This window comes from Sminthopsis crassicaudata, chromosome 4 (assembly GCF_048593235.1).
Source record: "Sminthopsis crassicaudata isolate SCR6 chromosome 4, ASM4859323v1, whole genome shotgun sequence".
NCBI classification, from domain to species: Eukaryota; Metazoa; Chordata; class Mammalia; order Dasyuromorphia; family Dasyuridae; genus Sminthopsis; species Sminthopsis crassicaudata.
This window is the reverse complement of record NC_133620.1, coordinates 227,436,530-227,458,078: the sequence shown is the minus strand read 5'-3', so window position 1 is coordinate 227,458,078 and position 21,549 is coordinate 227,436,530. Positions and strand designations below refer to the sequence as shown.

At 32.1% G+C, this 21,549-nt stretch overlaps 1 protein-coding gene across 7 annotated transcripts in view; it reads right to left on the bottom strand.

Moving 5' to 3' along the window:
- CEP162 (centrosomal protein 162) overlaps positions 1-21,549 on the bottom strand; it is a 127,685-nt gene that overhangs the window by 40,344 nt on the left and 65,792 nt on the right. For all 7 annotated transcript variants that reach the window (XM_074310379.1, XM_074310380.1, XM_074310381.1 and 4 more), the window contains 9 exons: positions 17,194-17,370; positions 16,086-16,167; positions 13,415-13,697; positions 11,567-11,840; positions 10,730-10,884; positions 10,333-10,560; positions 8,466-8,606; positions 5,312-5,424; positions 2,443-2,548 (listed from right to left, as the gene is read on the bottom strand). In XM_074310379.1, the coding sequence (XP_074166480.1) occupies positions 2,443-2,548; positions 5,312-5,424; positions 8,466-8,606; positions 10,333-10,560; positions 10,730-10,884; positions 11,567-11,840; positions 13,415-13,697; positions 16,086-16,167; positions 17,194-17,370 (1,559 nt within the window). The remainder of the gene's footprint in view (positions 1-2,442; positions 2,549-5,311; positions 5,425-8,465; positions 8,607-10,332; positions 10,561-10,729; positions 10,885-11,566; positions 11,841-13,414; positions 13,698-16,085; positions 16,168-17,193; positions 17,371-21,549) is intronic.

Genomic DNA, 21,549 nt, shown 5'->3' with positions numbered 1-21,549 from the left:
TTTGTTGAAATTCTCCTCTAGTTGTCAGTATTTATTTGGGGGGAGATAACACAATCTCTATACAAATAGGATTTTCTCATATTTGGTTTCTTCTAGTACTGATTTATCCATATATGAAGTTATATATAAACATATATCTGGCAACCAAATGAGACAGATTTCAGTTCAAGTCTTGCCTTTGCTACAGACTGGCTGCATGACTGAACAAATTCACATACCCTGAACCCATCCCCACCTAACTCTGGAAAACTACAAGGGCAGTGCAATGACTGAGCTACACTGGGAGAAGATGTTTGCTTTGCTGCTCCTTCTATCAATGAAATTGTAGATCTGAACATTTAAAAAAAGCACAGCATTCATATGGAAATACTCATACAGAAAGCTAGATACAGTAGTAGTGCCTTGCTTTATGTTACAAAAATAAAAGCTAACATTTATAGAGGCTTTAAGGATTTCAAACACTTATATTGATAATATATGAATTCCTAAAAAGCTACATGTAAATCTACATTTTTGTAAGTTTCATTTAACTTAAAATCATAAAAACATGTTAGGTAAGATTATTTTAATGAACTTCATGGAGAGTCTTTTTGCAAAACAATATCACTGTGTAACTTACTTTTTTGTGTAGTAAATCTCGATTGCCAAAGATTAGATTTCCTTAAATTGAGATAAACATGTACTGTAAGCTTTGTCTACCAAAATATAATTTCTACATATAGAAAAAAATCTGATATAACTATGTATATAAAGCATTAATCCTGTTGTCTCAAATTAGCATAAAAAATTTCTAAGTCACTAATTTTATACATGCCATGAATTCAAAATGGTCAATGTGCATTTCATGACTAAGAACTACTTGGTTTTATTTCAACAATTTGTTGAGGGATTTCTTTTTTTATCCTATTATTATTTCCCAATGCATTCTTAATTGTTCCTCCCTCCCCTGCCACAACCATTCTTTGTAACAAAGAAAAACACCTAAGCAAAACCCACTCAATAAAGTAACATCATCTGACAATATTTTTGCAGCATTTCACACTCACTGTTTCCCATTTCTCTACTAAGAGGCTGAAAGTGTTGTTACCTCTTTTCTGAGATGAAGATTGTAATAGCAATTAGAGTTTTGCTATTCTTTTAGTATTGTTTTCAATTACATTCCTGTAATCATTATGCATAGAGTACTCCCAGTTCTACCTTCTTTGCTCTGCAACAGTTCATGAGTCTTTCTGTATTTCTATTACTTCTTCATACTCATGACTTACCATATCATAATAGCCCACAACATATAAGAGTCACAATTTGTTTAGTCATTCCCCAATTGAAAGAAACCTATTTTTCTCACCATTTTCTTTTAACTACCAGAATAAACAGATATTCTCCATTGAGTATTTTCACATGCATGAGACCCTTCTTTCTGATTCTGAACTTTTGGGGTTTATGCCCAATAATGAGATCACTGGATCAAATATCTAGTAATAGAATTCAAAAATATTTTCCAGAAGAGTTGAACCAATTTTCACAAATCTACTTACAGTGCTATAACATTCTTATCTTCTCAAAATCATTCTGATGATACTCACTATATCTTTTATATTATCCTTGCCAAATTGCTGAGTATGAAGTAAAACCTCAGAATTGTTTTAATTTTATTAATAATGATGTGAAGCATTTTATATGGTTGCTAATCATTTACACTTATCATTTTTTAAATTGTTCATATATTTTGAATACTTATATCTCTTGGTCTTAAATTTTTGTATTAATTTACTATTCTAGATATCAGTCTTTTATCTGATATAGCTTTTCCCCCCATTTATCAGTTTCACTTGTTATTCTAGAGTTGCCATGTTCTAGCAAAAGTCTTTTTAATTTTGTATAGGTAAATTGTTCTCTTTTGTCTTTTATAATTTCATTTCTCTCTCATTTTCTAATGAATTCTCACCCTAACGATAGAGCAGAATGGTCCCTTTTTCTATCCTCCATAATTTTTAAAAATGATATGACTGTTTTTGTTTGCGTCACTTATCCATTTGAAATTAGTTGTGACATATAGTATAACATGCTAAATGAAATAATTTTTAGCCAAACTGCTGTCCAGTTTTCCCAATGTTTCTTGTCAAATGGAATGTTCTCCCCCTAATAATTCATGTTCTTTAGTTTAATGAACATTAGGTTATTATGTTTGTTTCTGGATCTTGATAATCTGGCTTATTCTACTGATCTACTTTTCTAAATACTATCAAATAATTTTCATCTTTATAACACAATGAAAAATCTGGTAATGCTAGGCCCCTTTCATTTTTCATTATTTTTCCTTATAGCTATTGAGGATATAAAACTCAAAGGTTTGAATCTTTAGTTCCAATTATACCAGAATCTATGTGAATTTTTAATACAATCTTGACTATTTGTAATTGGGTTGATTCTCAGGCTACTTACCAATGTTGTTCGAAGTTCTGCTAGCAATTCTGTAAAACTCTGGTTTTTGTTTGGTTCTGAATCTTGGACTACTTGAGACGGGAAACTACTTTTATTCAGCTGTTCTCTAATTTAATTTGAAAATATATAATTTTAATTTTTTTTTATAAAACCACTATCATTTCATTATTAAACAAAGGTTTTTATTTAGTAAGAAAACTATGAAAAGTAAAAAACTCAAAAAAGAATCTCAGTTCATAATGAATAAGACATATATTTAAACTAAGGTTTAAATTAAAACAATTTCACTTTTTAAGGGGAATGCCTTGACCTTAAATGTTTTCAAAATTACAATAAAGACTTTTCTATATATTCTGTCATAAACATTACATCTATAGAATTTATTTTAATAATTTAATTATTAACTTGCCCTTTGTTTCAGTTATACTGAGAGCATACATTGGTGCTAATAAAGACAGACATACATATTTATGGGATGAAAGAAAAAAAAGTTATCCTGGAGTCTAAAAAAACCAGAAAGGATTAAAAACAATATATTTTGCATTCATTTTTATAAGATATATAAAATAAATAATCTGCTAATAAAGTTTTATTTTTAAAAAGAAACACTAAAAGTTACATCTTGGAGACATTAAAGACTAAGTCTACTTTTTATGTTTATATTACAGTAGAGGAGCTAATATTCAGGAGATTATATCAACAAATTATATTAATTATAACATATTAGAGTATCTTATGATACATAAGAAGATTAAATTATGTAAAACAAATTTAAATACTAAATATATTATTTTATTTTGATTTTTTTTAGCTGAAAATCCACATATTTTACATGGCAAGTCTCAGTTAGTAAAAATAACCAATTTATCAGAATGCTCTTATTCCCCCTAGTTTCTGGTTTTTAAATTTAGAAATTTATAATCAGCTTACTTCCAAAAGAATATGATTAACATTAAAAAATTATAAGACATGAAACAAAGATAAAATGAAATAATATCTATTTAAAGAAATACAAAGAAAGGCTATTCTCAGGTATTAGAATTAAGAAGATCTTAATACTATAGCAATAAATGCAGCTTTAATTTTAGTGTACTTTAGAATAACTGATCATGAGACTGAGTTAAAGGGCTGTCATATTTGCTCAAATGATTCCTTTCTTTCATATTCTTTTTTTCCTTTCCATATTTTGAAAAGTAAATATGACTAAAAACTCTACTCTTTTTCCCATAAGCTCCTGAAGAGCTGGTGGTAGACAAATAAGAAGAGCTGAAAAATACTTTAATAATGATCTTACAAGGCTTCTAGAGATTTCCTTCCAAGCTTCCAAAAAAAAATAGTCCCAAGGGCTTCTAAGATTTCTTGTCCAAAAAGGAAGCATTTATCCTATAAATTTCTTTAACTGCCCTTCCAAATACTGATGAATAACAGGCTGGAAAAACTATGTGAATATTGGAACACTACTGTATTTAATGGTTGTTAATATTGATGCTGACAGGCAGTGTTGCCATACAAGTGAATGTATAATTACAAATAACAATTTTTGATGAGCACTCATTTCTAGAAGGGAAGAGGGAAGCTTTGAATGCTAATATACAGAGAGGCCTGGCTTCTTTGCCTTTGCTCAAAAGGTTGAAGTTGAGATAAACTGATAATTTCAAATAAATTACAACTTAAAATATGAATTCAAGATATAAGAAGCAGATTCCATATGAAAGAGTGGGGCTAGATTGAGTAAATAAATCAGAGCTTTTTGTCCTACTTAAGAGTGATAAGAGGCCAAGCTTGACGAGAACAAGTTTCCCATCCATCCATCCAAGACTTTAAACAATGTGTGAAAAGTCTTTGACCATTTTAAGATGTCTCTGAAAGCCACGGGAGGAAGAGAAATAATGTCAGACAGGAAGTCTGTTTTGATTGGCTGAGAAAATTTGGCAAAATCTTTGGAACTTATAAAAAAATGAGGGAGATAGAACTAGAGATTCCAGCAAGTAGATACAGGAGAGAGTATTCCAGCTAAATGCATGAGAAGAAATCCATATTTTATGGCTTGGGGTAGAAATTGGGGGCTGAATTTCTGATCTTGCTCTGCCTTCCATCCTCCCCATCCCCCTAAATCCAAAACAACCCATACATAAGAGGAATCTGAAACAGCTCATTGCAATATCTGTATTGGGATCTAAGGACAGGTTAGATGGCTCTACATAAAGCCCCAAAGAAAATTCTAACTAATTAAAGTTCAGAAGAACATTTTGAGGACTCTAGCAAAAGAGGTCTTTTAGATGCCAAATTACCCCTCTTTGTTACATATGCTCTTTAAGTCTGGGACCACTTTCTTCTTAGCCTCTGTATACACTTGTGAGAGAGCGTGTCAGAGATAAGGAGACATTTTGTTCCAAAAAAGATAATTAAGTTTAACTGACAAAGTGATAATCAACTGATGAGCATGTTGAAGATACAGGTTGAGGGTCAGGAGCTTCAGCATTAGACAAAACGACTCCTAGAATCAGGATACAGCCAGCATTGCTAGCGCACTATCAGCAGGAATGGGAGTTGGGATAGTAGTTTCAGAGGCATCTGTTACAATGTGCTATAGAGAAAAAAATGTTATTACTAAAAAAAAAAAATAAAATAAAATAAAATAGCATGGGTTTTTAGAAGTTATTCAATTATTTCAGGATTTAAAAACACATCTATTTTCTCAGGAGTTAACACAAACTCAAATATTAATATGCTATACTAAAACAATAACGTTCTAAACTTTAAAATACTAGAGGCAAAACGAATTAACTATTCATATTTAGAGTTTCATTCAGCATTAAACTGATTAGTCAGATTCCAATAGGAATCTAAGAATTTACAAAATACTTACTTTAACGAAGCTAACTCCGTCAATAAGCACTGGTTTTCTTTAAACAATCTTTCTTCATTTTTCTTATTTTGTACTTGAAGTTCTTTTACTTGTTTATATAATCTTTCATTTTCCTATTTAACAATATAAAAAATCAAATATTGCTTAAATCCAATTGCAATTACAGAGGCGTTACAATACTTTTTAAACTTTAAGGTGTTTTTTTTCTATTAATAGTGATTGTGACACTCTTTGAATAAGCATAAACATGTATTTAAAAATCTCAGGTCTCTGATGATTAGTGAAATGAGCAGAACCAGGGGGATATTGTACACATTAATAACAGGATTATATGATGATCAGCCATGAGGGACTTGGCTCTTCTCAACAAGGTGGTGATACAAGGCAATTCCAATAGACTTTGGATGAATATTGCCATCAGCATCCAGAAAGAGAACTATGCACACTGAATGTGAATTGAAACACAGCATTTTCACCAATTTTTTTTGTTTGTTTTCTCATGGCTTTTTCCCTTTTGGTTTGATCTTTCTTGAACAACACGACAAATATGGAAGTATGTTCAAAAGGATTGCACATATTTAATCTATATCGGATTGCTTGCTCTTTGGGGGACAGGGCAGAGAGGGAAGAAGGGTGAAAAACTTGGAACACAAAATCTTAGAAAAATGAATGTTGAAAAATATTTTTGCATATATTTGGAAAAATAAAATACTATTGTGGAAAAAAATTATAAAAGTCTCTAAAGAACCACAATTAAAATTCTGAATCCTAGAGTTTTGATTTTTAATTGGAACTGTGATTTCACCAGTACAGGAGAATGCAAATCAGCATCTGCTCTGTATATCTTAGAGAGTAAACTAGAGCACTAAGAGATCAAATGACTTGCCTAGAGTCACAGTCAGCTTGTATCAAATTGAACTGAAGTCATGCTGATCAAAGCCGGCTCTCTATCCCCTATGTCACTGTCTCAAATAATTTGTTCACTTCTCTCAAATCAAGAAAAAGTACAATTAAATTTGAAAAAAAAAGTTCTATAACTGTTAAAGGGCCTCTAGTATAATGATTCATGATAATCTATTTACCACTATTCATTATTCCCAATTGTTATTTTGAAAAATCTTTGAATATACCATTTAGGAGATTTTGTGTCTTAGTTTAGGAGAAAAAATGAAGCAGTATGATCAACAATAATGGATAGTTTCTCAATGATGCTGCACTGTGTTTATAGACCATTATAAGTGAATACTTGTCTATCTAGTTCAAAAGATGATGGTAACTCATATTTATTTATCTCTAAGTTTTGCAAGATGATTGAAAACTTCACAGGGGAAGTTCTAAGCATTTATGTTAGTTATAAAGGTATCTGAAATGGGAATCAAATTCAAGATTCAGGATTCCAAGTCTATCATTCTTTCTATTAATCCATGACATAAAATGTCAGGACCTAAGAGTTAGAATGATTATCTAGTAAAATCTTTTATTTTATGAATGAACTGAAGCTTGAGCCTAAGTGGCTTGAACAATCTCTCGGAATTTATGGAATACCTAGAACTTAAGTTCCAGGCTTCAGAAGCCTCTATTTCTAATATATCACCCTTTAATTTAGCAGAATGCTTCAGTGACTTTAATAAGTCAGTGTGGAAAACATCATTTGTTCAGAGTAGAAAGCTAATTGGAAAAATCCAGAATTATAAGGCTGAAATAGAAGTAAAAGATGGACATTTAAAGCAAAAGAGTTATTGGGCCTGCTATGAGCTTCAAAGGAAAAAGAGCTGGAGACTAATAGTTGTACCTCTATCTCAACTAAGAGAGAATCAAAGAGCTGGACATAAAAGGACTCAAATATGATTTCCCATCCCCCAAACAAGTTTTCTGTTTATAGCTTGAAGGAATAAAAATCAGAGCTGGAAAATCATTTCTGGAAGCTCAGTCAAGGAAACTTTCAAGATGTATAATTAGCCTTAATATCTCTAAAGCTAAAGAACTCACCTTGTTTGTATTAAACCAAGTTTACCCTCATTTATTAGCTTTGTAGCCTTGGCACACTGGCTCACTATTTTCAAATTATTTGCAAATGAGAAAATTAGGCTAGAGGATTTTTAAAGTGCCTTCCAGCTCTAAAATTCAGAGCCTCAGTTCTAGGAAAAAATTGTGTTACAAGCAAAGAGGGAAAGAATAAGGCTTCAGATGCTAAAAGTGATATCAGAAGTGACAGCAGGTTATAAGTGAGCCTACTATGTTGCAAGTAGGAAATATAGGATATATAAGTGCCTAAGAACTGTATTTTTTTTAAGTAATAGCTTATTATTTTCAAGATATATGTAGATTGTTTTCAAAATTTACCCTTACAAAACCTTGTAGAACTGTATTTCTTTTATCTTCAAGTTGTATTTTTCTTTAATATTGCTAGATTAACATATAATTAGAACTTAATAGATGTTACTAATTTAACTTTATATAATTATGATTTTATATAATAAAAGTCCAGTTGATCTCATGATGTGCTAAATGACTGGAGAAGAGTTGAAGGCAGTTAAATAAATTATGAGCACAGTGCCTAAGGAGAACTTAATAGCTTCAGGGCCATATCTTGTATAGTCAAGTTCATTTCTAATGTAATAAAGACTGTAGTCATATATGGGACAAATGGTATTATACCAGTATTACTAAACAAGTATTACTATGTGACTTAGCATCTCTTGTAGGTTTCATCCATAGTCAGGGAGAAGAACAGAAGAAAAGGTAAGAAATGAGAGAATAAAAGAAAGCAAAAAAAGAAAAATGGAAAGAAACCATTAGAAATAACAGAATGTCAATCATTAAATGCCTCAGTGGACACTTCAGTACATCAAGCATTTCTCATAAAATCCAATGATTTTTCCCCCCCTATGGAATAGATATTGGAAATTTAGTTAACTATTAAAATCATATTTCATTACAAAAACTCAAGCATAAAATTAAATTCTCCTTTCAAAAGGTCTTTAGAATGTTAAGATTTCTCTCTTCTACCACACTTTCTAAGAAATATTTTAAAACAATTTTACTGGAGCCATTGCTCTAGTATACTTTTGCAAAATAACATATACATATTTTAAGGTACTTTATTTTAACAAAAAGTGAAAAGAGAAATCCACCATTATAAGAATTACCATACTTGCTGATATCCTTGAAGAAGGGTCTCCTGTTCTTGGATTTCTTTTTGGATTTGCTTTACTTTTTCTTCAGACATGGGACCAATTGGTTCTCCACTGTTTAACCATTTTAGCTTTTTACTCGTCTCTTCAAAGCTATTTAACTTTGGAAAAAAAAAAAAAAAGCACAAAACCTGTTATATTTGGGGAGTGACTGAAAGGAGAAGGAGAGAAATGGATAAAAAGTACAATAATCTTGCACTGACCTTTACATTATTTGATTATGTTATTGCAGTAAGGTTTTGTTATAATTAAAACAATAATTCTTTAGTCTTAAGCCACTTATAAAATTAACTGTTTTATTATGTGGATGTTCTAAATGAGTTCTCCCCTAGTTTGTATGACTTTTTAAAAAAAAAGAATATACTTCATTGTTTCAATCAATATGTATATAAAAAGGGCTGGAACTCTGGAGAAATATACTTGAAACAAGGATGTTTACAACAAGGTGTTAACTCAGTATGATGGATGAGATGATGGTTCTTTAGTATACATATACTTAGTACTTAGTATAGTGGTGTAATGGTTCTACAATTGACACATGCTCAGTGTGCTGATGTGATGTAATTGTACTAAAGTATATAAGAGCTGAGAGGATTTGAAATAAGCACACTCGAGAGACTTGAGTATGTGCTTGACCTCGATCTCAGAGGCCAGACTCCAGAGACATCCTCAAGAAAGCTAGCCTGGACATTACATGTATATATGAAGAATCTACTATCTTTAAAGCACTCAGCTGTAATTTGCTTATAAGGCTTTGTTATGATGTCCTGAAAAAAAGTTAGGTGGTAGAGTGGATAGAGCACCAGGTCTGAAGTCAAAAAGACCTGAATTCAAAATTGGTCTCAGGCATTTACTAGCTATATGACTCTGTGAAAATCACTTAATCCTGACTGCCTCAATTTCCTCATCTGTAAAATGAGCTGGAGAAGGAAAAAGGCAAACCACTTCAATATCTTCACCAAGAGAATCTTAAAAGGGATCATAAAGCATTGGGCATGATTGAAAAATAACTTAACAACCACCACAATAAAAAACAAAGTTCTGAATTAACAAGATAATACTTGGAGTCCAGGTCATGAAACCGTACTATTGATAAGACAACGTTATATCAAAACATTTCTGACACTTCTAACACTCTGTTTTGTTAGGGCTATTATTTCTCCCATTTTAAAGATGAGGAGATAAGGGCTTTGGAGAGTTTAAGTGACTTGCTTAGGGTTCCATTGGCAACTAAATTACGAGGCTAGATTTTAACTTTTTTTTGGTTAAAATTTTATTAAGAATTTATAGAAGATAGGAGAAAATTAACTAAATTTAGATTATTCAGGCTTTAAAAAGGATTCCCATTAAATCTGTGTAAAGGATTCCTATTAAAATTTAAATGCACTATCATTGGCCTGAATGAAAAGACCTCGTTGTATATGAATGCATATTAATGAAATGGTTTTGATTAAATACATAACTGATTTTTAGGCCCTAAGGTACCTTCGGTTCTCTACCTCTGATGGGAACCAATTTCAGTGAATTGTAAAATAACAAAATTAACATGACTAGTTTGTTAGACTTGAGAGCAAGTCATAAAGGAGACAGAAATTATGTTTTCTAGATAGTGAGAGTTGATTCTACTATTAATAAGTAAGATGTCATTAGAATTGAGCCAATTTGGACTTTTTAAGAAGGGGAAGTTTCTTAGTATATTTTTGGAAGTTTTATGAGGAAAATTTACTATATATATCAAGCAATCCTAAGCAAAAAAGCACTAGGATAGACAATAAATGGAGTACACTGAATATTTGATGGGAAAAAAACAGCCCATAGCTACAATACCTTGGCTTGAAGTATATAATTATCTTGATTCACTCTAAAAAGTTCTTTTTCCTGTTTTTTCTTTATTTCTTCCATCTTATTTTCAAGTTCTTTCTCTTTCTCTGAGAAGGTAGCTTTAATTTGTTCAATTACAGTTTGAGCTCCACTCCACTTTTCTTCTGCCTCTTGAACCTTTTTGAGCCAAAACAATTCTCTTTCTTGGTTTTCTGAAGGGCTTAAGATGGAATCCTACTTAAAAAAAAAAAAATCATCTTATTGTGGTAGACATACATATATGGTTTGAATACTTAAAACAATACAATACTAATTTTTCATTTTAAAACAAATGCTAAATGATAATTATTCTCATTTTTATTTTAATAGGTTTTTTTAAGAATGATAAAGTGTCATGACTTACATCTGGACATAGTAGTCGGGAGTCTGCTCCTGGAGGAACTTGACGCTGAGGATCATTAGCAACTGATTTATTAGGAGTAGTCAGACCACTTTCAGTTTTGGTCACTTGTTTACCTGCAGCTCCAGATTTTATTACTTTTGTTGCAAATAAATTTCCTAAATTTTGGGAAAAAATAAAAAAGCACTTAGATACAATGTTACCAAATATAAGGAACTAGGATAAAAATATCTTCCCACTCTAAATTATAAGACTCTGATACAGGTAAAATGAATCAGGTGACAAAGGTTAAATTATTTAAGCACTGATGTCATGTCTTTTTTGGGAAGAATCCTTATTAATTCTCAACAGACTGAGTCAATTTATTGAAATAAATGGCTTTCAAGGATATAATTTCATTGGACATTAAAAAACAACAAAAACAGGACAGTCAAATGGATTGTAAAAGTGAGGCCACATAAAACCATTAATATGTATATTGATTTCTATCAATTCTTACTATAATGCCTCATCACGATTCACAAATATTGTATCAGAAAAGCTCAAGCTTATTGGAAGGGCTTCAGATATTGTTCTAAAAGTAGACCAAGGCTACTTTTGTGGTACCATCTTTCCTAAAGTACAAGGTCACTGTCAGTAGGATGAATAAGGTGATAAATTCTTTGGTCATGACAACCCATTAAATAAAGAAAAATACAAAATTACACTCAGTATTGTACAATTCCTCATTCCTTCCAAAACTACCTTGTATTTTATTATATACTTGTTTGTGTAAATTGTCTCTTCTGAAATAAATGTAAGCTTGTAAATACAAATGATTAAAGTATCATAACCTATTACCTTTTTGCCTGATTTTATATGGAGGGGACTTGGATTTTAAATTTTCCTTTTTCATAATCTCCTTTGATGTTTTCTTTTCAACAGTAGAAAAAGCTTTTATTGGTGAATATGATTTTCCATATCCTGAGCTTCTCACAGATGCATAGGGTCCATTCTGAGATTTTCTCTTAAGTAAAGGAGGTGTACTTCTTGTTTTCTTGGATGTTGTCTGTTTAGTGATGATAGGACTGATATCCTCTCCAGAGCTCAGTTGAGGTAACTGGGGTCTGATGGCCTGTATGAATAAGAATTTGAAAGGAGCACATATTACTCAAGCTATTAGAATTTAATAAGTAAAGTAAAGGAGTAAGTGAAGTAAAACCATGGCTAAGTCACAATAATCATTAAAAGATGCATTTTTAAGAGAATACAACCTAACAAGGACAAGAAAGAGTTCTCCAAGTACCCTACTAAATTCTTAATAGTCTTACCCATATTACAAAGTAAGCCTTGCATAGAAAATCTCATTTTCACTGACCAACAAACAGAAATGTGAATGAAACTGGAAAGCCTTAAATTTAACCTAACTAAACACCTTTTCTTTCCTTATTCAGCCTATTCAATGATACACCTCTGAAGTGCCCTATTCATATATTTCTGCAGCCTTAATAGGAGTGAATAAGCCACTATGGGAACATGATTTTTCATACTTTATAAAACCTAAATGGGTGAACACAGCATAAAAGATGCAAAATAGGATTAAAAATTTCTGGTTTACAAATATAGAGTAAGAATGATTATTAAATCTAATTTTGCTTACTAATCAAATTCTTTTAAGAGGGCCTGCCAACCCCCTGCCAGCCTTGGACATTGCACAGGACACAGCTCAGGTAATCTTGTAAGGATGAACAAGATGGTACTGGGAGGAAGGGAGGACTTTGAAAATCCTTAATAGGAAAGGATGCACACATCATATCTATGTGTAGCTTCCGTAGAGAATCATGTATCTACTATAGGTTAGGATGTGATTACGTATGAAGTAGTAACTAGAAACAAACACCAAGATGATAAAAGCACCTGCAGTTTTTGTAATAAACGGAGTCTCACACCACCCTGGCTCTCGTCCCTCATTGCTCACAATCTTTGCCATTTCAGGTAGACAGGCAGTGCTGGTCACATAAGGCCTGGGCCACTAGGGAGTTAGGGCTGTGACCCCAAACAAATTCCATGTCCAATTTTTTCAAGTAAGCATTTGGCACACAATAAGCAGTCAGCCCATACTACTGATTATAAGATTCTATTAAACTCTAATATAAAGGACTTATTTTTGTACTCACCAAACTTAATAATTTTCTAATAAATTCATTATTTGTTACATTATTGTTTATTATTGATTGATGGTTCAGGGGTTTCAGCTATTTACGTAGATCAGAAGAAGTTCAGAAACGGAAAGAATCTCTGGAGTTGTTTAAGCTAAAAGATTTTACACATAAGAAAAGTAGGTGAAAACTAAAGGTCTTATACTCCTAGTCTAAATGACACAGATCACATATGTAATCAGTAGCAGAACTGGGATGTAAATCCATTCTTTCTGACTCTACAACCAGTATATTTTCCAGGATAACAAGTATTGCAATTAAGATGAGCTATATTGTTTGTAATTTCTATAATATTTCTGATTAAAACTTTTAATGAGGGGGCAGCTAGGTGGTGCAGTAGATAGAGCACCAGCCTTGAATTCAGGAGGACCCCAGTTCAAATCTGGTCTCAGACACTTAACACTTCCTAGCTGTGTGATCCTGGGCAAGTCACTTAACCCCAGCCTCAGGGGGGGGAAAAAAAAATTTAATGATCTGAAATAATACTTACTTGGTTAATTTTATTATCATGAAATAAGGGTGAAGAATCTTGATACAGTTTTTTTCTTAAAACATCAAGTTGCGTTTTATCTATATGTTCTTCAGTAGAAGTCACTCTTGGCAAACTACTTTCATTAATTTTGTTTGTAGTCTTCTGCAAAAAAATCTTCTCATTCTTTTCAAAAAATTGGTCCAAATGCTGCTGCTGTTCCTGAGATATTACAGGTGGTTGTTTCTTAAGAGGTAGAGGGCTAACAAATTCAGTTGTCTTATTATCAATCAATTTTTTTGTGCTATAAAAAGATGAATACAGACAATTTAATTTTTATTGGCCTTTTTGAGATTGTTAGCTCAAGTCTTTTAACTTTATTACTTATAAACATTTCTTTTAATGTAAGCACTTCAATATTATAATGTAATTTATTTTTATTCATTTACTCTTTTTAGTCTTTCATTCAAAAACATGTTAGCCCACTCATCAGCTTTGTATATGGCATTACAATATAAAGAAATAATTTTACTTAGCTCTATCTTTTTAATAGTGACCCAAACTAACAAGATTTATATTATTTTATATAAGAAAAAAATATAGGGGGCAGCTAGGTGGCGCAGTGATAGAGCACCAGCCCTGAATTCAGGAAGACTCAAGTTCAAATCTGGTCTCAGACACTTAACACTTCCTGGCTGTGTGACCCTGGGCAAATCACTTAACCCCAGTCTCAGGGGAAAAAAAAAAAGAAAAAAAAAAGAAAAAAATATATATATATCCATTCTTTCCTTCAAAGTTAGCAAAAGATTCAAGTAGAAAGATAATTTTGTAAACAGAAAAAAATTATGTAATTTTTTTTAAAAAATGGGACATTCCTCTCTCCTGGTTCAATGCCTGTCTATTAACTCTTTCTTGGTCTCCTTTACTAGCTTATTATTATTCATTGCATGATCGTCTAACTGAGTAATTTTACATTATCTTGTCCTGGGCCCTCTTCTCCATTCTCCACATAATTCTATCTCAATAGCTCATTAGCTTCTATGGTTTAACTATCATCTCTAAGTAGATGACTCTCATATACACATAATATAATCTCAGTCTCTCCCTTAAGCTTCATTCCATAACACTAATTGCTGATCAGACATTTTAAGATGGATGGAAAGAACAAGCTCAATGTGTCTAAAACTCTTCAAAACTTCCCAATTTCTGTTGAAGGTACCATCATATTTTTAGTCCATGGTACATAATTCTCAACATCATGACTCCATATAACTTGTTAGGTACTAAATCTTGCCATTCCTTTCTTTACAATATTTCTTGCATTTTGTACCTTCTGTCTATCACATAACTATTTTCTTTAGTTCAGACATTCATGACCTCTCTATAGATTATTGCAACTTCTTATCATTGGGTCTTCATGTCTCAAGTGACTCACCACTCCAATCCATTCTATACCCTGCGGCCAAAGTAACTTTGTTAAAATCTGGAACTGACCATTTCACTCTCCTATCTAACCAACTCCAGTGATCCTATTACCTTTAGAAAAGAATATAAGTTCCTCTGTTTAGCTTTTAAAGCCATTTAAAAAAACGCGGTCCCAATCTACTTTTCCAGTCTCACTGAACATTTCCCTCCTTTTGCACATTGAAATTTAATTCAAATGGCCTTCTCTTTGTTCCTCATTTGTAACACTCAGTATTTTATATCTGTGCCTTTGTACTAGCTATTCTCCCATGCATGGCATGTACTCCTTCTAATTTGGTCCTCAAAGAGTTCCCCTCTCTCTTCCATTGATATGTAGTTGAAGGGGTCAGTAACTGCCCTGGGGTCAGGAGTATAACTTCCAGCTCAGACATTTAATAGTTACTAGCCATTTGACCTAGGCAATTCACTTAACCCCCAGGTGCTCCCCCCTGCAAAAAAGTTTACTGGTCTCCTCAAGTCCAAGTACCCTTTCTCCCAAACTATTTTGTATTTAACATTTTGTGTGTTTATGTTTGTATTTCTTAACTTTATGCTATATATTTTTATATTCGTGTGTATATTTATTAGTGCTATCTCCAAGTGTTTTATATGCAGTTTTATATGCATTAATTGCCTCCTCTATTATGAATAGGAATTGTTTTGGTTTTTTGTCCTTGTTTCCTCTGTACCTAGATTAATGTAAGGCACACAATGGAAATTTAATGAACATTTGCTGACTGATCAAAACTAAAGCAGTTCTCAAAAAAATTTAAATTTACCACAGTATATGACAGCATTCTAATCTAAAAAAAATTTACTATTGTTATGAATCATAATTATCTCTGTATTTCAAAATGCTTTCATGCAAAATGACATTGGAGTAAGTAAACAACATTTTAAATTTTTAAATTTTCCATAGGAAAACAACATTTAAAAAATATCCAGAAATTTGATCATACATCAGATCTATTAAGGATTTCCCAATTAAATATATTACCATTTAATTCTTAAACTGATTTAGGCAACTAATAAATAAACAAAATTCCAAATTATCAGAAATCAATTCCAGGAAATCAGAGCACATAAAAATCTAACTGATTTTGAACTTGATAATGCTAGCATAAAACAATAATAAATAAATGGAAATATTTTTGGATGAGAGGAAATTGCTTTAAAATTGCCCAGAGCCTTTATTTTAAAAATAGAACATATATCAAGAAATTGCTACCTGACAGGCTGCCCAGCAAAACAGTTGCCAAGTAATGAATCCATTCTAATAGGCTTCATCAACTCCTCTACAGTATGCAGGTCTAGGAGAATAAAAGAATTACATGAATTGTTAAAAATACAGATCAGTTCTGAGAAAATTAGAATCAAAATTACATTTTCTTTATATGGCCTGTCAGCATAATATAAACAATACCCTACAACTGCAGAGACAGCTGTCTTTCTACATCATAAACAGAACTTCCTTTTTCTACAAATGAAAATCAGATCTATATACTGACCCTCTGCAGCAGTAGTCCTCAAACTTTTTAAATAGGAGGCCAGTTCACTGTCCCTCAGACTGTAGGAAGGCCGGACTATAGTAAAAACAAAAACTCACACTTGTCTCCTCCCCTCAGCCCATTTCCCATAACCTGGCGGACCACATAAACATCCTCAGCAGGCCGCATGTGGCCCATGGGAGCCCCTGCTCTATAGGTTTGTTGATAAGTCATTTTTCAGTCATAGCTGATCCTCTATGATCCCTATTTGGAGTTTTCTTGGAAGAGATACTGAAGTGTTTTTCCATTTCCATCTTTAGCTCATCTTACAGCTGAGGAACTGAGGCAAACAGATTAAATGACCTGCCCAGGATCACACAGTTTTAGTAAGTAATTTGAGGCTAGATATTAACTCAGAAAAATGAGTCTCCCTGATTGCAGGCTCAATGCTCTATCCACTGTATCACCTAGCTGCCCTTTATCATGGGTTAAGAACATGTAAAAAAGAAAATTCATTAATCAAAAAATTTTTTAAACATTTAAAATTCTTTTTGTTCAGTATATATTTTTGGAAATTGAAATTTTACTCCATTTGATGGTTGAAACTTTAGCTAAACCTATGATGCCTAGTATAGATTTTGAGTTAATCCTTTAACTAAGAAGATAGACATAATAAAAGACATACAGTGAATTACATGTAAATTATATATTATCCAAAAGTATCCCATTAAAAACAAAGGGCTACCATTGCTTAAAGCTGTATTTCTATATCCTAGGAGCATAAGAGGACTTCAATTTTGTTCTACCAAATAAAGCAATAATCACATCACACTGTTATTAACATTTTACCAGATTCAGAAGTAGAAATGTTTTTTGAACATTCCTCCATTTCCTGAGGAGCATCCTGCAACAAGCTCTTGCTACTCTCAATTTTTGGCTCATCTGTGTCTCCCAAAGATTGATCGATATGATGATAAGCATGATGCAGAGCTTCTAAGTCACTGTTGCTTTGTCCACAAGACATACCTAGTGGAAATATAATTGTAATTTTACTAGAAATCTATTATAAACAGATTATCACCTGATGTCTGTTGGGAGTTCAACATAGAATAATATTAAGTTATAGATAAGTTTACTTCAAGAAGATAGGTGATGAATTTATGTAGTTTCTAAATGTTATTTTCAATGCAATTCAAAAAACAGTTAAATCTAAAACGTGCCAATCTCTCATAAACCAAAATCTATCATAGTATATGACAGCATTTACTTTTAAAATTTTCTAGATACTAGAGATACAAATATAAAAATAAAAATAGTCCCTCCTGTAAAAAGCTTATATTCTATTGGAGAAGAAATAACCTGTATAAGAAGAGATATATAAATACAAGTAATTTAGAGGGAAGGTGCTAACATGTGGGAGATCACTTAGTCACTGAGCATTTATTAAGTTTTAGTAGGCTTTGGGATAAGGAGTGGAGACACTGATACTGACTGGCTCATTGTAACTCCATTTGGGGTTTTCTTGGCAAAGACAGTGGTTTTGCACTTCTTATAGCTCATTTTACAGGGCGGGAACTGAGGCAAAATAGGGTTAAATGACTTGCCCAGGGTTACACAGATAGTAGTGTTTGAGGCCAGATTTAAAACTCATGAAAATGAGTCTTACTGACTTCAGGCCTAGCATTCTATCCACTGTACCAATTAGCTGTCCCCAAATCCAACAGCACCCAATATTCCCAGGAGACCTCCTATCCAAGTACTAAGCAGATTCAACCCTGCTTAGTTTCCACAGATCAAAGGAGATCAGGAAGGTTCAGGGTGGTAGGGATACAAAGAAATATTAAAAATGTGGCTTTGACTTTTAAATTTTAATTGTCCCTATAGCTCTCACTTTAATGGGGGAAGACAAAGAAAAAAAATCACAATATAAACAGAATAGATAGAAGGTAATCTCAGAGAGGAAAGCATTAACAAGGAAGGGTACACTGGTAGGGGAGGAAAGTGCAATAAAGTCAGTAGATTTAAGTCTTGAAGGAAACCAACAATGCATTAGTGTACCAGTTTTCCCAGATCCCCTCCAACATTTGTCATTATCTTTTTCTGTCATCTTGGCCAATCTGAGATGTGAAATGGTATCTCAAAGTTGTCTTAATTTGCATTTCTCTAATCCAGAATGATTTAGATCATTTTTTAAAAATATGAGTAGAAATGACTTCAAGGTCATCATCTGAAAATTGTCTGTTCATATCTTCTGACCATTTATCAGAATTGGGGAATGGCTTGTATTCTTATAAATTTGAGTCAATTTTCTATATAAATGAGGCCTTTATCAGAAATGCTGATGTAAATTTTTTCCCCCAGCTTTCTACTTCTTTTCTAATTTTTGCTGCATTGGTTTTGTTTGTACAAAACTTTTTGATTTAATGTAACCAAAATTATCCATTTTGTATTTCTTAATGTTCTCTAGTTCTTCTTTGGCCATAAATTCTTTCCTTTTCCACTGAGACCTACTGATCTGAGAGATAGACTATCCCTTGTTATATTTAAATCATGAACTTATTTCAAATTTATCTTGGTAGAGGGTGTTAGATGTTTGTCAATATCTATTTTCTTTGTATATTTGTAATTGTGTTCATTTAGTTCCTGGCTTTGTTTTGGCAGGTAGATTTCCAAACACTTTATATTACCTACAGTTATTTTAAATGGGATTTCTTTTTCCATCTCTTGCTGTTGGACTTTGTTGATAACATAGAGAAATAGCAATGATTAATGTAGGTTTATTTTATATGCTGTAACTTTGCTAACGTTGTTGTTTCTAGTAGTTTTTATAAGTGATTTTCTATGATTCTCAAAGTACCATCATATCACACCTGCAAAGAGTGATAGTTTTGTTTCCTCATTATCTGCTCTAATTCTTTCAATTTGTTTTTCTTCTCTTACTGCTAAAGTTAACATCTATTTTGTTGGCTTTTGCATAAAACCAACTTTTAGTTTTATTAGGTCAATAATTTTCTTACTTTCAATTTTATTAATCTCTCCTTTTGTTTTTAGAATTTCTAATTTGATATTTAATTGGGTTTAAATTTTTTTCTATAATTTTAGTTGCATGCCCAATTCATTGATCTTCTCTTTCCCTATTTTATTTCTATAAACATCTAATGATATAAAATTTCCCCAAGAATTGCTTTGTGTCCTAGAAGTTTATTTATTTATTTTAATGTTGTCTCGTTATTGTCATCCTTTTGGATGAAATTATTGTTTCTATGTTTTGTTGTTTTACCCACTCATTCTTCAGGATTGGATTTTATTAAATTTCCAATTATTTTTTGGTCTATTTTCCCATGGCTCTTTATTATATGTAATTTTTATTGCATCAAGATCTGAAAAAGATACATTTACTATTTCTGTCTTTCTGCATTTGATTATAAGGTTTTTATGCCCTAATACATGGTCAATTTTTGTGTAGGTGCCATGTACCACTGAGAAAAAGGTATATTTCTTTCTATCCCCATTCAATTTTCTCCAAAGGTCTATCATACCTAACTTTTCTAAAATCTATTCATCTCTTTGACATCTTTATTTTGTGGTTAGGTCTATGTAGGTCTAAAAGAGGAGGATTGAGATCCCCCACTAATATAATTTTGCTGTCTATTTCTTCTTACAACTCATTTAACTTCCTTAAGAATCTGAATGCTATATCACTTGATGAATATATATTTGGTATTGGTATTTCTTCATTGTATATGGCACCCTATTTAGCAAGATGTAGTTTCCTTCCTTATCTCTCTTAATTAGATCCATTTTCTGCTTTTGCTTAATCTGAGATTAGGATCACTACCCCTGTTTTTCTTTCTTTTTTTTTTTTTTTTTTAATTTCAGCTGAAGCATAATAGATTCTGCTCTAACCTTTCACCTTTATTTTGATTGTAACTCTCTGCTTCCAATGTGTTTCTTGTAAACAATATATTGTAGAATTCTGGCTTTTAATCCATTGTCTGCTATCCATTTCCATTTTATGAGAGAGCTTATCCCATTCCCATTCATAGTTAAGATTACTAATTCTTTATCTCCTGCCATCATCATTTCCCTAGTTTATACTTTTCTCGCTCTTTTCCTTTCCCTCACCACCAATGTTTTGCTTTTGCCTACCACCTCTCTCAATCTGCCTTCTCTTTTTTCCAGCCTCCTTCCTATTCCTTTCCCTTTATACTTTTGATTTTTTATTAGCCTCCTTCCTTTCCCCTTCTACTACCCTATAGGATGAGATAAATTTCTATACCAAACTAAGTATGTATGCCATTCCCACTTTGAGCCGTATCTGATGAGATTTAAGATTCAAACAATGCTCTTTCCCCCAACTATACTTTTGTGCCTCTTCAAATGATATAATTATTTACTCCATTTTACCTCCTCCTTCCTATTCTCCCAGCACAATCCTTTTTCTAACCCTAATTTCTTTTTTCTATCACCACACTAAAGTCAATTTATAACTACATCCTCTAAATATACCTCTAACTACTCTGACAAAGTTTTTAAGAGTTACATGTATCTTCTTCCCATATAGAGATGTAAACATTTTAACCTTTTAAAAAAAATATATATGTATATATATATTTTTCTCCCATTTACCTTTTTATGTATCTCTTGAGTCTTATCATATTTTCTGGCATTTTCATCAGAAATAATTGAAAATCTTCTATTTCATTGAATGTCCATCTTTTCCTCTGAAAGATAATGCTTATTTTTGCTGGGTAGTTGATTCTTGGTCCAAACTTCTTTGCCTTCTTGAATATCATATTACAGGTCTTCTGATACTTTAATGTGAAAGCTTATAGGTCTTGGGTAATCCTGGTTTTGGTTCCTTGATATTTGAATTATTTCTTTCTGGCTGCTTGCACTATTTTCTCCTTGATCTGATAATTTAACTACAATATTTCTTGGTATTTTCATTTTGGGTCTGTTTAGGAGCTGATCAGTGTATTCTTTCTATTATTTTACCCTCTGCTTCTAGGATATCAGGGCAGTTTTTCTTCGATTTCTTTATTCCTTGGCATTTTTATTTTGTGTTCTCTTTCAGGAGGTGGTCAGTGGATTCTTTCTATGATTATTTTATCTTCTGATTCTAGGATATCAGGACAGTTTTCTTTGATAATTTCTTGAAAGATGTCTAGGCTTTTTTTTTTTTTTTTTTTTTTTCCCATCATG